The sequence below is a fragment of the Rhinatrema bivittatum genome, chromosome 1 (genome assembly GCF_901001135.1).
Source record: "Rhinatrema bivittatum chromosome 1, aRhiBiv1.1, whole genome shotgun sequence".
Lineage (NCBI taxonomy): Eukaryota > Metazoa > Chordata > Amphibia > Gymnophiona > Rhinatrematidae > Rhinatrema > Rhinatrema bivittatum.
Window position 1 is genome coordinate 332,461,664 of NC_042615.1, and position 15,339 is coordinate 332,477,002.

Sequence of the window (15,339 nt, forward strand, 5' to 3'; positions counted from 1 at the left end):
AAATAAATAAATAAATAAATACCATTTTTTTGTGCTACTGGCCACAAAAGTACACATTATTAAAACGCAAGGAGTGGACGGGGCCTTGCAATTCATCATCTTGTGATGAATTGGTCCTATAATTTAGAAATGTATATTTATTTATTTATTTATTTACAATCTTTTTTATACCGTCGTTAAGTTATATACCATCACAACGGTTTACAGATAGGCATGTATAGTAATGTAAAAATTGTATTGGGTATGTAATACTTCTATCAGAGTGCCATTATAGACTTAGTAGTCATCTGTTCCCAAAGTAATACTTCTGCTGGTCTCCCAGATATTTACATAATGAAGATGATGCAAATGCTTTCAGTGGAAGGAAAGTTTTAGAATAAGAGGTCATAATATGAGGCTTAATGGGGGTAGACTTAGAAGTAACATTAAAAAGCATTTCATTACAGAGATGGTGGAAGATGTATAGCAATATAGAATTTGAAAAAACAGGATAAGCACACAGGATCCTTAGACATAAAGAAATGAAGAGAAACACAGAGCTTAATAGGAAGTAAAACAATGTAGCAGGTAATAAGCTAGATGGGCATTATAGTTCTTATGTGTCATCATATTCGATGATCAAGAAATATAAATTTTGTCATCTTTCTTTATTCACCTGCTAGTCTATTATTTTGCCACTAGAATGGCTTGTTAGATAAGCTTCCCGCTTTAGTGCATGCTTGATCCCAAAAACCGGCACTTCAAAAGTGCCTTGTGCACATGGGCCATATCATGCTTGTAGTACAGAGAAGAAAGTACCCAAAGTCTTAGGAAATAAATGATTGGATTCAGCAGGGAAGAATTGTGCCCCAGAAGGGACAAAATCTGATGATAGCAGTTGCATTGCTTAACCAAAAGAGGTCTTCATATTGCCAAACATGAGGTCTGTTGCCTTTTCTGTTTCAGTTCCATGCTCTTACCAGATCTCATAATACAAACAATGGTTTAATCTAGTGGTTTTCAATTTTCAAAGCCTAAATTGGCTGATTTGAAAATTGACAACGGATGAGTTCCTAAATGTAGGTGCCTATTGTAACCAGGCTCCTAAATTTAGGGGCTAAAGAAAGAGGGTGGCTAGGGGCGGGAAGGACTTAAAGTAGAGGAAAAATGTTAGGTGCTCAGCACTGATTCTCAGTAGCAGACACCTAACATAGAATACTAATTACAAGGTGTGGTGCATGGCTTATATTATTTCTAATAGGGGGCTATTCACGAATAGCACATGATAATGACTTCTCTGGCTATAAATTAGCTGGATAAGTGGCTGAATATACTGAATTTGCCATTTAGAGGGATAACTTGAAATTGTATCAGCCTTCACGTCGTCAGCTAAGATCTTCACAACGAGGCTTTCTGGACATTCTATCTTTAAAAAGTGTTTGCTTATGTCTTACAAGATTCTCTATTGCAGGGCCAGTTCTATGGAATTCTTTTCCCATGGAATTAAGACTCTGCTTTTGCTTGAAAACATTCAGAAGTGTGTTAAAAACCTTCCTGTTTAAGAGCCTCATTTTCTAAAGTATCGCAGACCTGCGATACTTTAGAAAATACTTCACTGCCGGCGTCGCGCCCAATAACTACACCATAAAAGGTGTAGTTATTGGGCACGAAATAGGCAGCGAAAAGGCTCCTTACCTTTTCGCTGTCTGCGCCTTCTTCACAGGGTCGGCCCCGGTGATGCCCCGACTCCTCCTCTTCCAGGATCACTCTGCCCCGATGATGCTAGCACACGTTTGCGTTAGCGTTAGAAAATGAGGCCCTAAAAAAGCTTATTACTGAATGGGGTCAAGTTTTGCTTCCTCACTATTAGTAAGCTACCTTTATTTATAGAATTGAATTTTATGAATGTTTTTTGTATGACACCTAGGCCTTTACTGTGTTAGGTGACTAATACATTTTTAATAAATGTAAATGTAACATGTGAGTTGTCCGTCTAAATGAATTTTGAATATCGACCTTTAGGTACCTAAATCTAAGCAAATGACTTGCAGGTCTAAATTTAGGTGCCTGTGTTTGAGAGACCTACAGTCAAGTAAATTTTCATCGTAAAATTTAGTCTCCTGCATTTCACTGACATTCAAATTTATGAACCTATTTATCTACATAACATTTTTTGAATAGTGACCCCATAATGTTCTGTCATATATTACTTTAAATGCATTATCCAAAAGAGGATTGTTTAGATTTCTGAAATGTTTTAAAATGCATTTTGCAAAACCATAGCCACTTTGAAAATAAGGGACACATAATTTTCTTTTAACTTATTTGCTTACTTCATTTTTCAAATATTTCCTTACTATTTTGTTTTCACTTTGCTTCAGAAATTTGCTAATCTGCATGAATGGAATTCTTAGAGTATTTTAATGATTGGGAAGTTGTAGCTGCTCCAATTAACTTGTTTTGGAAATTGCAGGATACAAAAAAAATATGCAAATAAATAAATATTACTGTCTATGGTAGTAGTATCCAAATCAGAATGTGTGCTGACTGAAAATATACCTATTTACACGTTTTATTTGATATAACCATTATCTCAGTTAGCCAATGCAAAACTGGAAGATTGGACAACCATATGGCAGATGAAATATAATGTGGACAAGTGCAAGGTGATGCATATAAGGAAAAATAACCCATGTGTCACAGAGCATGAGTGGTCTATGGCTGGCTGGAGGACAGAAACATAGTCTGGACTCCAGTTTTCCTCTTGCACAAATGTATTCTTTACACACAAAACAGAATATAAGACAGCTTACCCCACAGTATAACAGCAAAAGAACTTCAGTAGGTCAATTATGTTTAAGAAACTGCCTTCTCCTTCTCTCCCCCAGGACCTTTCTTCCTCTCCTCTGAGCCTATGCTTTATTCATGCCCAGAGGAGACACCCTACACCAAAAATGCCCTGCGATAAGGTGGACAAGGCCAAGACTGCTAGACTCATTCTCTTAAGGTGTTCTGAGGGTTTCTATAAGCACTCTGACATTGTGCTTATAGAAACCTAACATTGTATAGGTTTCTATAAGCACAATGGTTTTCCTGGGTTGTAACTCCTCAAATGGAACCTAACATTGTGTAGGTTCCATTTGTACACTGTGTACAAATGGAACCTACACAATGGAATTTGTACATTGTGTACAAATGGAACCTACACAACCTACACATTCCTCAAATGGAACCTAACATTGTGTAGCTGTAGCTACACAATGTTAGGTTCCATTTGAGGAGTTACAACCCAGGAAAAAGATCCGGGCATCATAGTTGATATTGCATTGAAATCATCAGCTCAGTGTGCGGTGACAATCAAAAAAGCAAACAGAATACTGACTACTGTGTACAATTCTGGTCTCCGCATCTCAAAAAAGATATAGTTGCACTGGAAAAAGTACAGAGAAGGGCGACCAAAATCATAAAGGTCATGGAACAGCTCCCTTATGAGGAAAGCCTAAAGATGTTAATTAGGTCTGATCAGCTTGGAAAAGAGACGGTTAAGGCGGGGATATGATACAGGTCTACAAAATCATGAAAAGACTTGGAGAAAGTCCGTTATCACTGAACGCACAGTTAAGATCTGGAATTCGTTGCCAGAGGATGTGGTTAAGGCAGCTAGTATAGCTGCGTTTAAAAAAGGATTGGATAAGCTCCTGGAGGAGAAGTCCATAAACTGCTATTAATTAATAGGGAATACCTTCTGCTTGTTGCCAGCACTAATAGCAGGGGATCTATTTAATGTTTGGATACTTGCCAGGTACTCGTGACTTGGATTTGCACTGTCCATCACTTGATGGACTCAGTAGAGCATATCTTATGTTCTTATTTTCATACAGTCCAGAATAAATTTTATGTAACAGAATTAAACTTCATAGATGAACAAGTGAGATTTACAGAATGATGTGTACCTCGCTGGTTTCATTCTTCATTCCCACTTCTAATCCACTTACAAATTCAACAAGTTTGATCTTCTTTAATATCTTCTATTGTCTTTTGTTGTCAGACTGGTCATTGTCCAGGTTAGTCAGATCATTGGAATTTCTGTAGATAGTGACTATGTTGTGAATAGGAATAAGCTTAACTCCTTGGCAACCCTATTAGTTTTTTTTAAAAAGTAGAATTGTTTATTCAGCATTTCATAAAACCACAGAATTAGCAAGGGATTAAGATCAGGGTTTAAATACCAGTAAAAGAGAGCTGGGATACACAGAACCATTCAACATCTCTTTTCCTGGACGGCCTTTTTTCAGGCTTAAGAACAAGGTAATTATTTTATAATTCTACTGTGCTTTATGCTTCATGTTTTGCCTTTAAGCAAAAAATGCATTTAATGTTTAATTACCAATGGTTGTAATGGCATTTCCATTTAAATCATAATTTTCATTAATTAGACCCCTTGACCTAAAAAAAAAAAAAGATTGTTTTTTTTCAGAAATTTGGCAGACAGATAAGAAGATGAGGAACAGAATTACTATCTCTGACAGTCTAGTAAATTTCAAAATACTCTGTTCTCTATTTTTTCAGACAGATAATCACGAGGGCAAAGAAAGCTGAGAAATCCAATTTAAAAAATGCTCTGAATATGTTTGTTTGTGCCCAGCTCAAAAGCAGTTTGGAATTTTGAATCTAGGTTTCACACCCTAACTTCTGGTATTTTTATTTAAAGACTCGAAGGTTTTAAAGAAATCTTAGCTGAACCATTGTGTGAAAAGCATTCTTAACTGATATGGTGCAGGTTTCATGAGCAGCACAGTGGAAAATCTGGTGATGCTAAATATATGGCATTCGGGGAGGGGTAATAAATAGCCTGCATAAATCTGAAGGCAATTAAGTGCATACTTCACACCAGTTTTGAAAGAGAGAGAGTAGATGTATACTTTCCCTTAGAAAATTATTCCACCAAGATTATCCATACACAATTGCACCTGCTAATTTGGTTACAGATTGTTTTTAGCAAAAGTATGCAGTTAAGAGCAAACCCCTCTCTAAACCCCATCCTCGGACTATATGAACATGTAAGTTTAGCTGCAAATGAGCTGGGCAATTTTGCAACAGGCTATTTCCATAGGTAGAACACTGTTTCACCTTCCAAAATGCCTTTGAAAATGACCCTCTTTTTTGGTATGGTTTCACCAATGGTAATCTATGCGTAGACTGTTTTCCCTTTCTCTAGTCATATTAATACCAATACACTACCATTATAGAATGTTAGCGCCAATCATCTTAGAGATGCAAAATGACCATAGATATCAACAAAAGGCATGCAGACATTTTGGAGTCCAATTCATATCAGGAAGATTTCAGAGTATTTTAAGTTCAATAGAAATGTTGGACTTTCCCCATTGCCATGTAGGGAAATCTACTGGATTTTCCAGTGGATCTGGGGAAATCTGAATTGAATCTGATAAATCCAAAGTGGATCTGAAAATTTTAAATACAATTTTTAGACCTATGTAGGCCAACTAGGGGGAAAGATACATAGGAAGAAAAGGCACATGGACAGAAGAAACATAAAGAAGAAACAGAATGGGGAAGAGATGTAGAAGAAGGAGGCTAAAACTTGTGGGGGAAGCATCATGAAACTTTCATCCAATTCAATTCATAAAGGTTTCCCTTTAGATCCAAGTCCCACACTGCTTCGTGCAGACATTTTGGCTTACACAAATTTTCCTGTGAGCTTTTTTCCCAACCTGTAGCTTCAGAAACTTAAATCTTTGGGCAAAATATATTCTACTTCAAAATTATGCATGACACACACAAATGTGTGTGTGCCCTCTAATATGTGCAATCTATGCATATGTATTTTCAGTAAAATAGTGCACGCAAACCAACACGATCGTACACTGGTGTTCGACCTCAGTCTTTCTTGCTTGGCCAAATCCTGAACATAAGTATATGTGGGAATGATGCATGTGAGGAGTGGGGGACATCTGGGCAGAAGGCTGACAGCAGTGGCAGCGGAAACAGCAGCAACACGCGATTACCTTTCTCTTCCTACTCCAGCTCCAAAACCAAGCCAGCGAAATGGCACAACAATCAGAAAGAAACTCACTCACATTTACTCTCACTTTACATAATCATCCCAAAGGGGATTACAGCAAAATAAGCACAAACAGCAGCCCAGGGTGTCTAAGGTTTAGGAAAAATGGGGGAAAGAGAATTATAGAGAAATCTCATTAATTCTCAGAGAAAACACAGGTAACTCTTTTTGGCCACTTGGAATCAATCTTACTTCGATGAGCATGAGGTGAAAAATGTAGATTATAAAGAGGCATTTACCATGAATAATGTGCAAGGGGAGAATAATCTAAAAAAAATGTTTAAACATCTTAATGAAGCAGAAAAAAAAATCCAAAGGTGAAATGAAACAATGAATTGCTCACCTGTAAAAATGGGAGGGAGGCTCTTTGTATTCACACCATCCATAGGCATAGGACAGGATAGGGCCATGCTCAGGTTTATTCTTGAGGGTGGTCATTGACCTGATGCTTCACTCGTTTGTTTTGCTGGGTCATGTGGATTGTTTTTATGGTGTGGCTATCCTTTAAAGGCTTGTGTCTGACTGCTAAGGTCTGCCTCGGAATACCGAATCCCTAGTTTGTACATTGAGAGACCTGTAAAATGCTACAAAAATCCCTTTCCATCTCTCCATTCCTTTCCTTTGAGCAACACATAAGGGGACATTAAGAGGACACTGAATGAATGCTCCATGCATATTTTCTTCTACAGATATCACCTCTATAAAAATGAAGGCTCTTATTTTAGTTTGCATCATATGTGCTGCTGCTGCTGTGCCAGTGCCTGTAAGTATACTGCATTATGCATAAAATTACTATTTTATATTGTACAAATTTATCAGGAGTTTATGAGACTTTATTTTTATTTTTAAAAAAGCAAGAGGAAATGCCAACCCCCATGGCTCAGGCTGTAACTGTTGGTTTTGGAATAGGATACTCATGTTTGAGTCTCCTGTCCAATGGGGCCAGCAGAGCTCGATCACACCATGGTCCAGCCCAAGGAGGGAGTGCAGCCAACAGCTGCCACTCTGCTGACCAGAGCTGACCATAGAGATCTTCACTGATGTCAAGTCTCAGAGACTTCTCACCAGTCCTTGGAGTTGGCAAGGGTTACTCCGTTGCATGGGTATGCTCTCTGGGGTAGGGGGTTTGCAGAATATTATGTAAGGCTAGAAGAAATTATAGAAAATCTGTAGACATTTTCATGAAAATGTATGTATATATTTACATTCTTTGATCCGTTTTCTGTGGAAAATGAGAGAAAGAATTTAGAAATTGTAGGCTACAGACATATCAATTTTGTTTGATGTCCTGTTCCTTTTGTTGATATTGTGAATTAAAACACCAGTTTTTAATTATGCTCCCTATAATAAATTACATATTTATGAGAACTGTAAAGGAAAAATCCCCTGAAAACCTAGACAGAACACTAATTAGCTTAAATGCTAGTAACTAACCTTTAAAATGGTGTCGATTAAGTGAGGGATCCTAGAAATCACAAAAGCTAGCATTATTAAACATTGTTTAGCCTTTAAAAGATCTCATCTCTACCAGGTATATTATTGGTTTGCTATGAATTAAATCTGAGGATGACACATGAATCTATCTAATACATTATGCTATAGTTCAGTGGCAAAGCCATGCTCGCCTTCCTTTCCCTCCACTGTTTCCTTAGCATCCTATGAAATATAATAGTCACTACAGTACTTGCCGCCCCTGTTGAACTCTCGTTAAGCTTTTAAAAAATATATCATTTTTATTTTGTTAAATAATTGGCTCAACAAATTTGAAGAATGCATTTTTTAAATTTCACATAAAGGGAATAATAAATGGAACTTTATGGGTGTAAAGCATCTAAGCCTTTTCATTCCATAGTGTAATACAAAGTTATTCATTTTTAAAATGTGCTAACAAAAACACTAAAACAGAATAATAAAGGCATGGCTCCCCATAGCTTCCCTCATTCCTTTTTAAGAAAAGAGAAATACCACCTTCAGGAACCCTTTATACTTAAAATAAAAAAGCAATGCAATGACTTATATTTGTTCAGCTGACAGTGATAGCTTTGCTTATGGTCCATCCACCAGTAAGAGTGTGATGGAGGAGGCAGTATTTACTGCTGGGGCATTAATTATGAAGATTCCTCTACCACAATGTTTCCAAGCCAGAACCTAAAGCAACACCCTCCAGGTCTGGTCTTCAGGATATCCATTAAGAATATGAATGAGATATATTTACCAACATTGGGGGTCATTTACTAAGCGTATCACACGCGATAAGGGACGTTTCGCACGCGAAAAGTCCCTTACTGTGTGCGATACCAGGATGGGGGCGGAGTCGGGGCGGTGTCAGCCCTGGAAGAGGAGGAGTCGGGGCAGCACCGGAGCTGACGCCGCGAAGACTGCGCCGACAGCGAAAGGTAAGCACCTTTATCACTGCCGGTTTCGTGCCAAGTAACTACACCTTTTATGGTGTAGTTATTCGGCGTGACGCCAGCAGCGATCGCACTGCGGTGGTGCGATCGCTGCCGGCTAGCACAGGATCGCCTCCCCGCTCCCCGTTACTGCCGGGATTCAAAGGGCCCGGTGGTATTAGTAAATCCAGCCCGTTGTGAGATGGCATCAGCAAATATATCTCATACATATTCACTGTGGATATCCTGAAACCCAGGCCTTCAAGGGGAGGCAGCAGGATCATGTTAGGAAACAATGCTATGTAGCATGATTCAGCAATCTTTTGGGGCCATGCTCCCCCTCACCCCAAAAAAGGCAACATTACTGTTACTGTAACATGGGAAGGAGGGGGTTCCACAAAGAACCAGCCATGAGGAAGTGGGAGTTCCTCTCCTTTCCCAACCCCCATTTCCCAAGAAAGTCATCCATGTTGAGTAAAAAGGAGGAAGAGCCATGGTGGGGGGAGGGGTCTTCCTAAGGGAGGAGAAAGAGTCATGCTCATCCTCAAATCTGGCCCCTGCATGCATGCCATTCTCCCTCGAACGCTCGTACAAAGAGTAGTTTCCAAACTCATGGCCTGGCTATGAACAACAGTATTAGCATAGCTGGCCCATGAGTTTTAAAGCTGTTTATGGTACTAGCATTTTGGAGAGAGTGGCTTGCTGGCTCAAAAGGCCACATGCCACCATGTGGTATGCATAGTAGATGTTGCCAATTCTGCCTTATACTGTGTTGGGCTATTGGCACATTGTAAAAGGGAAGAACCCAAAGCATACCCAAACTGGAATCTCAATAGTAGGTGCAGGATGCATAGATAGGATATATCCTCATGACAACTATCCTCATTTTTACAGCAATTGAATTGAGATCTCAAAATAGTTCAAGTTAATCAACTGTAACTGAGGTACTAGCATCATAATCATTACAAGCTTTTATAATTTGTTTTAAATTTAGTGGATTGGGTACCCACCATGCTACCATTTGCTTCAAATAACTTCATGAAGGGGAGGGGGGAATTTTCCCCAGAAATTTTCTTTTGTGTAATGTTTATTTTGTTTCTTTAGCTATAAAAAATGAAATAAACATTGAAACAAAACCAAACAAAAACAGGACCTCCCAGGGTCTCCCATGACCCAACCCATCCCTCCCACCAGGAAAAATGCCAGGGTCAGAATCCTCCCTGGCCCAGACTTTACCTGGTCTGAGGGGAGATCCACAGATGAGGCCTAGACCCCTGCTGAAGCCTCAGCCTTGTGTAGGCCTAGGTTGCGGTAAGTCACTGAAAACTCAGCCTAGGCCCTATGCAAGGTCCAGGCTTGGAGGACTAGACCCAATACCTGGGCCTCAGTCCTGACACAGGCCTGACGATGGGCCCAGGCCCAGAGGCCAGGTCCCCATGCCTGGGTCTCAACCTAGGCCAGACAACGGACCCAGGCCCAATGCTGTGGCCCAGAAGGCTGGTCCAGACACTGAGGCCTGGGCTCTGGGCCTAGACCAGACCCTGGACTGAGACCCAGGCATTGGTACCAAACCTCCAGGCCGGTCACAGAATCAGGCCTGGGTTCAGGCCAAGGCCCCAGAACCCAGCCTATGGGCCAGGCTGCGGCATCAGGCCTGGGCCAAGGCTCTGGCCTAGGCAGAGGCCCAGGTGTTAGGACTCAGGCTAGGCACCTGCATTGGGTCTAGGTCCAGGCCGAAGGCCCAGCATCGGGACCAGGTCAGGTAATGGCATCGGATTTGGTATGGGGGGTCAACAGGATGCCTGGGCCTTTGTTTGAATGTCAGCCTAAGTCCCAGCATTAGGCCAAGGCCTAGGCTGAGACCCTGGCATTGCACTCAGGAGTAGGCCATGGCCCCTTTGTTGGGTCACTGCCTATGCCTAGGCAAGACCCAGGCTTCGGGTATCAGCCTAGGCCAAGGCACCAGAGTCATGCTTGGGCATAAGCCAGGACCCCTACTTTGGGTTTGAGCCTAGGCCTAGGCCCGAGTAGCAACTTTAAAAAAAAATAGATTTTCAAAACAAAACGAGATTCTGATGAAATTTTGTCAGAATTTAACTTGTTCCATTTTGAAAATAATCCAAAACAATTTATGAAATTTAGTCTCACTTCCTATTTCATGCTCATCCTTACAGGAAACTTAGTGTCAGTGGAAGGGTGGTAGGAGATCAGAGATCATCGCCAACGGTACACTAGGCAGGCACAAAGTGGCAGTCTGGGTGAACCAAAAGGTTTTTAGTTGCCAGAGTCTTCTGTGATTCTAATAAAATTACTGCAAGCTTTAATTTGTCAGTTTTTCTGTTCACATGTACAACCAATGAAATATTCTTCTTCTTTTCTGGGACAATAATACATATGTACAAATATGCATGTATAAACTCACATGTCTTTATTTCTTTTGTTGGCAGCTGGCTAAATCAGGAAGCGACTCCAGTGAAGAAAAAAAGGTTTCTTCTTCATTTTAATTTAAAAAATGTTTTGTGTTCTCTGTTACTTTGGCAATTCTTATTTCCCTGTTCTTTTTAATATAATGAAGAGTTCTATTGGCTGCATTGGTGCAGGAGATTGCGTGATTGTTGGCAAGTTGTGATACCCTTTTATTTGATTGGCTTAAGAATAATCCAAAGGTGATGATATGCACAAACTATTGGGTCATCTAAAGGCAAAGCCTATATGGTCTCAGAAGTTCATGTACATTGTTTTTGGATCATTCTCAACTTGGCCCAATAAAGGAGTATTCTCACAACAAATTCTCATTTTTTTGTAGAATAATAATCCACAGTTTCCTCAGGTAACTTTTTGACCACCATTAATTAGAAATAGAAAACAAGACTGCATTATGAATGTATTATTTTCAGAACTCAATAGACAGAGATCTGATCCTTTTTCCCATTAAATTCATTTTTAGAGTGTTTCCACAGTGGTTTAAGAGCAATCTTGTAGTCACTTGCTCTCTGCCTATGTTAATATATCCTTCCAGTAATTTGTTATTGTCGTTTACATTTCATAGGCATTTCAATCAATTATAGTCAGTACAGTATTATTAGTTATATACACAGTGCATTATATCATAGGGCCTTATTTTCCAATATCGCATTGGTAACGCATTAGGGGGCGTTACCAATGCAAATGAGGCTTCTTTCGTGCAGTGGGGAAACATCGTGTGCGGCGATGTTTTCGCGAAAACATTAGCACCGCACGTGATGTTTTCCCACTGCACGATAATTGCCAGTTTCTTTTATCGCAGTGCACGATATTCCCAGACAGCCTGCTACTGGGGAGAGAGAGAGAGAGAGAGAGAGAGAGAGAGAGAGAGAGAGAGAGAGAGAGAGAGAGAGAGAGAGAGAGAGAGAGAGAGAGAGAGAGAGAGAGAGAGAGAGAGAGAGAGAGAGAGAGAGAGAGACTTACTATAGTGCCTATGCCCTACATAGGTATTTTAACCCCTATGGGAGGGCCACCTACTAACTCGGGGTGGGGATTTGGTATGAGCGTCGGGGGTTGGGGGCCACTTTCGCATTCCACATGAGACCTACGGACTGAACAGTGGTCTCTAGTGCAGATTTGCTGGCCGTCGGAGTGAGGACGCTCACTCCAAGCGGAGATTTGGCCAACATTCTCTCCACCTAGCATGTTGTTGCCCAGGTAGAGTGTCCATCAAGCTAGGTAGAGAGAACGTTGCCCAAACCACTTCTTGGAGTGAGCGTCCTCACTCCGACAGCCAGCAAATCTGCACTAGAGACCACTGTTCTGTCCGTAGGTCTCATGTGGAATGCGAAAGTGGCCCCCAACCCCCGACGCTCATACCAAATCCCCACCCCGAGTTAGTAGGTGGCCCTCCCATAGGGGTTAAAATACCTATGTAGGGCATAGGCACTATAGTAAGGTTCTCTCTCTCTCTCTCTCTCTCTCTCTCTCTCTCTCTCTCTCTCTCTCTCTCTCTCTCTCTCTCTCTCTCTCTCTCTCTCTCTGGCTATCGTGGATGGCGGTAATCCTTTTCAGGCCTGTAACGCGGTCCATAACGCGAGGTTGGAGTTGTAGATAGCAGCCGCGCTAACACTGCGGCTGTTTCGCCGCACACGATACACAGGTTCCCGCTTTACATATGCTCCACCCCCTGAATACCAAATGACTAATTTGCATTCGCAAATCGCGTTAACAGCTGTTAACGTGATTTGCGAATTTATCGCACGCGGTAAAGTGCTTGGAAAATGAGGCCCATAGTATGATATAGTACTGTATATTTATTTTACTCTTTTTATATGGTGTCTTTTTAAATAAGGGTGTCGTTTAATCAAATACACACTAGTACAATGAACCCCTATTACAGAGAACATAAAATCTATGCGGCTACCTGAGGCAATGAGAGATAAGATGACTTGCTCAAGAGATTGTCAGGTCAGAAGCAAGGCTTAAACTCAGACCTCCAGATTCTCATCAGTGCAATACACTAATCATTTGTACCCCTGTATAGGAACACATGCAATGAGCTCAGTTTACTCAAGCTCTTGGGTTTTTTGGAGGACAAACATCAGTTAAACCCAAATAGCAACTGTCATAAAAATAGATATTCAGGAACAATTTGACGAAAAAACATATGTATGTATTATATTTTGAAAACAAAATGTTTTGGGTACACAGGCTAAGGACAGTATAGCCCCCATCCAAGCCAGATCTTGAGCACAGGGATACACGGTAAGGGCATAGACCACGCAAAGCCCTATGATCTCCCAGGGTTTCTGAACGGATTAGGCAACTCCAGACTGCAAGTGCCACAAACAGTTCTGGTTTTCAGGATATTCACAATAAATATGCTTGAGATATATTTTCATACGATAAAGGCAGTGCATGCAAATATATCCTATGCATAGTAATTGTAGACATCCTGAAAACTAGGCCTGTTTGTAGCACTTGGGGACTGGAGTTAGCTACCCCTGATGTAGAAGGATGTGGGTAAATCATATCTGTTTGCATTTGTTTATTTTGCTGCTCAGTTCTTCTGGAAAATAATTTGTAGCTAACTTCTTTCCTTTCCTTTCTAGCGTGTTCCACCTCCTGGATTCCCAGTAAGATTAATTGATTTTTCATGTTCAAGCATAAGCTTTTATTTTGCCTTCTGCAATATATTCAAATAACACATATAGCATTCATACAATTTATATAACTTTATTATTCCTTCTGTCACCAGCATTTACTATTACAAGTACATGATTTTCAAGTATCCTCTTTGTTTTATTAGAGCGGGCCTTTCCCTTCCTTATCATGTGAGATAAAAACACTTTTAGGACAAAGGAGATATACGAAAGCTGTTTCATTTGTCTTTAAATTATTCATTGACAAGTGGAGTCTCACATAAATAAAGGAAGCCATTTTTCAAAATGTCACCCTGCACTCACTGTCTCTCCTCACAGGGTTCAGAAGGGAAACTTCAGGCCAGCATTGTTTCTTTTTCTCCTCCTCAGGAAGAGATTACCTAGGCCGGCTCAGACCTCTCTCTCTAGGTCACACAGGGGATCCCTGGCTCCATACTGCTCTCTGGCTTCCTGGGGCCTAAGGAGTGGATGCCTAACATGAGTTTACTGTCTTTCATTTTCTAGGGCTGAGTGAGGGGGTTCCCTGGCCCATGCTGACTCCTTTCTCTGCCCTGAGCATGAGGAGGCAAACCCTGGCCACGCACTGACCACATGATACAGGAGCCCAAGTGCCACCACTCAGACACTCTTTCTTGATCATCTTTTTTGACATTATGTCACTATTTCTGAAAATAAATTTCAAAAAGTACAATTTTAACCCTTTCTAATGACACCCAAACAGGTTTTCCCAACGCAGTCCTGGAGACACTCTTAACTGATCTGGTTTTAAGGATATCCATATTGATTAATCATATTCATTGTTGCTATCCAGAACACCCAACTGGCTCAACTTTCACAACTGAGTTGGATAACATTGATGTAAACCTTTTAAGTGGGGTAATGGGAAGTACCCATAGTACCTATAATAATCAGAGTAAATTATCCATTAGTTTACATATAATTGAAAAATTGCTAAATATTTTTTGGGAAGAATTCCACATTTTAACTCTTTTTTTTCTGCTTACATTGCCTGGGGAGAAGATCCCAGATCACTGTGGGCTAGATTTTAAAAGCCCTGCGCGCCGGCGCGCCTATTTTGCATAGGCCGCCAGCACGAGCAAAGCCCGGGGACACGTGTAAGTCCCGGGGCTTCGTAAAAGGGGCAGGAGGCGGCGTGTCCGGGGTCAGGGAGCGGTCCGGGGTGGATTCGGGGGCGTGGCGATGGTTCGGGGGTGGGCCAGGAGGGCGGTCCCGAGTCCCCCGGAACTGCAGCCTGTGCTGGGGGATGCCGAGGTGGCTCGCGCAAGTTACGCCTGCTTCAAGCAGGCGTAACTTGCACAACAAAGGTCGGGGGGGGAATTAGGTATGGCTGGGGGGGGTGGGTTAGATAGGGGAAGGGAGGGGAAGGGGAGATGTGGAAGGAAAGTTCCCTTCGAGGCTGCTCCGAAATCGGGGGAACGGAGGCAGGATGCACGGCTCAGCGCGCACAGGCTACCAATTTTGCACAGCCTTGCGCGGGCCAACCCCGGATTTTATAAGATACATAAGAACATAAGAAATTGACCAAGGGTCCATCAAGCCCAGCATCCTGTTTCCAACAGAGGCCAAAAACCAGGCCACAAGAACCTGGCAATTACCCAAACACCAAGAAGATCCCATGCTACTGATGCAATTAATAGCAGTGGCTATTCCCTAAGTAAACTTGATTAATAGCCATTAATGGACTTCTCCAAGAACTTATCCAAACCTTTTTTGAACCCAGCAACACTATCTGCAC

At 41.2% G+C, this 15,339-nt stretch overlaps 1 protein-coding gene across 2 annotated transcripts in view; it reads left to right on the plus strand.

The window, feature by feature from the left end:
• The first annotated feature begins 4,227 nt into the window (after window positions 1-4,227).
• Window positions 4,228-15,339, plus strand: part of SMR3A (submaxillary gland androgen regulated protein 3A) — a 31,981-nt gene continuing 20,869 nt past the window's right edge. For both annotated transcript variants that reach the window (XM_029598110.1, XM_029598118.1), the window contains exons 1-4: window positions 4,228-4,287; window positions 6,754-6,827; window positions 10,902-10,940; window positions 13,533-13,556. In XM_029598110.1, coding sequence (XP_029453970.1) covers window positions 6,771-6,827; window positions 10,902-10,940; window positions 13,533-13,556 — 120 coding nt within the window. In that variant the 5' untranslated portion in view covers window positions 4,228-4,287; window positions 6,754-6,770. The remainder of the gene's footprint in view (window positions 4,288-6,753; window positions 6,828-10,901; window positions 10,941-13,532; window positions 13,557-15,339) is intronic.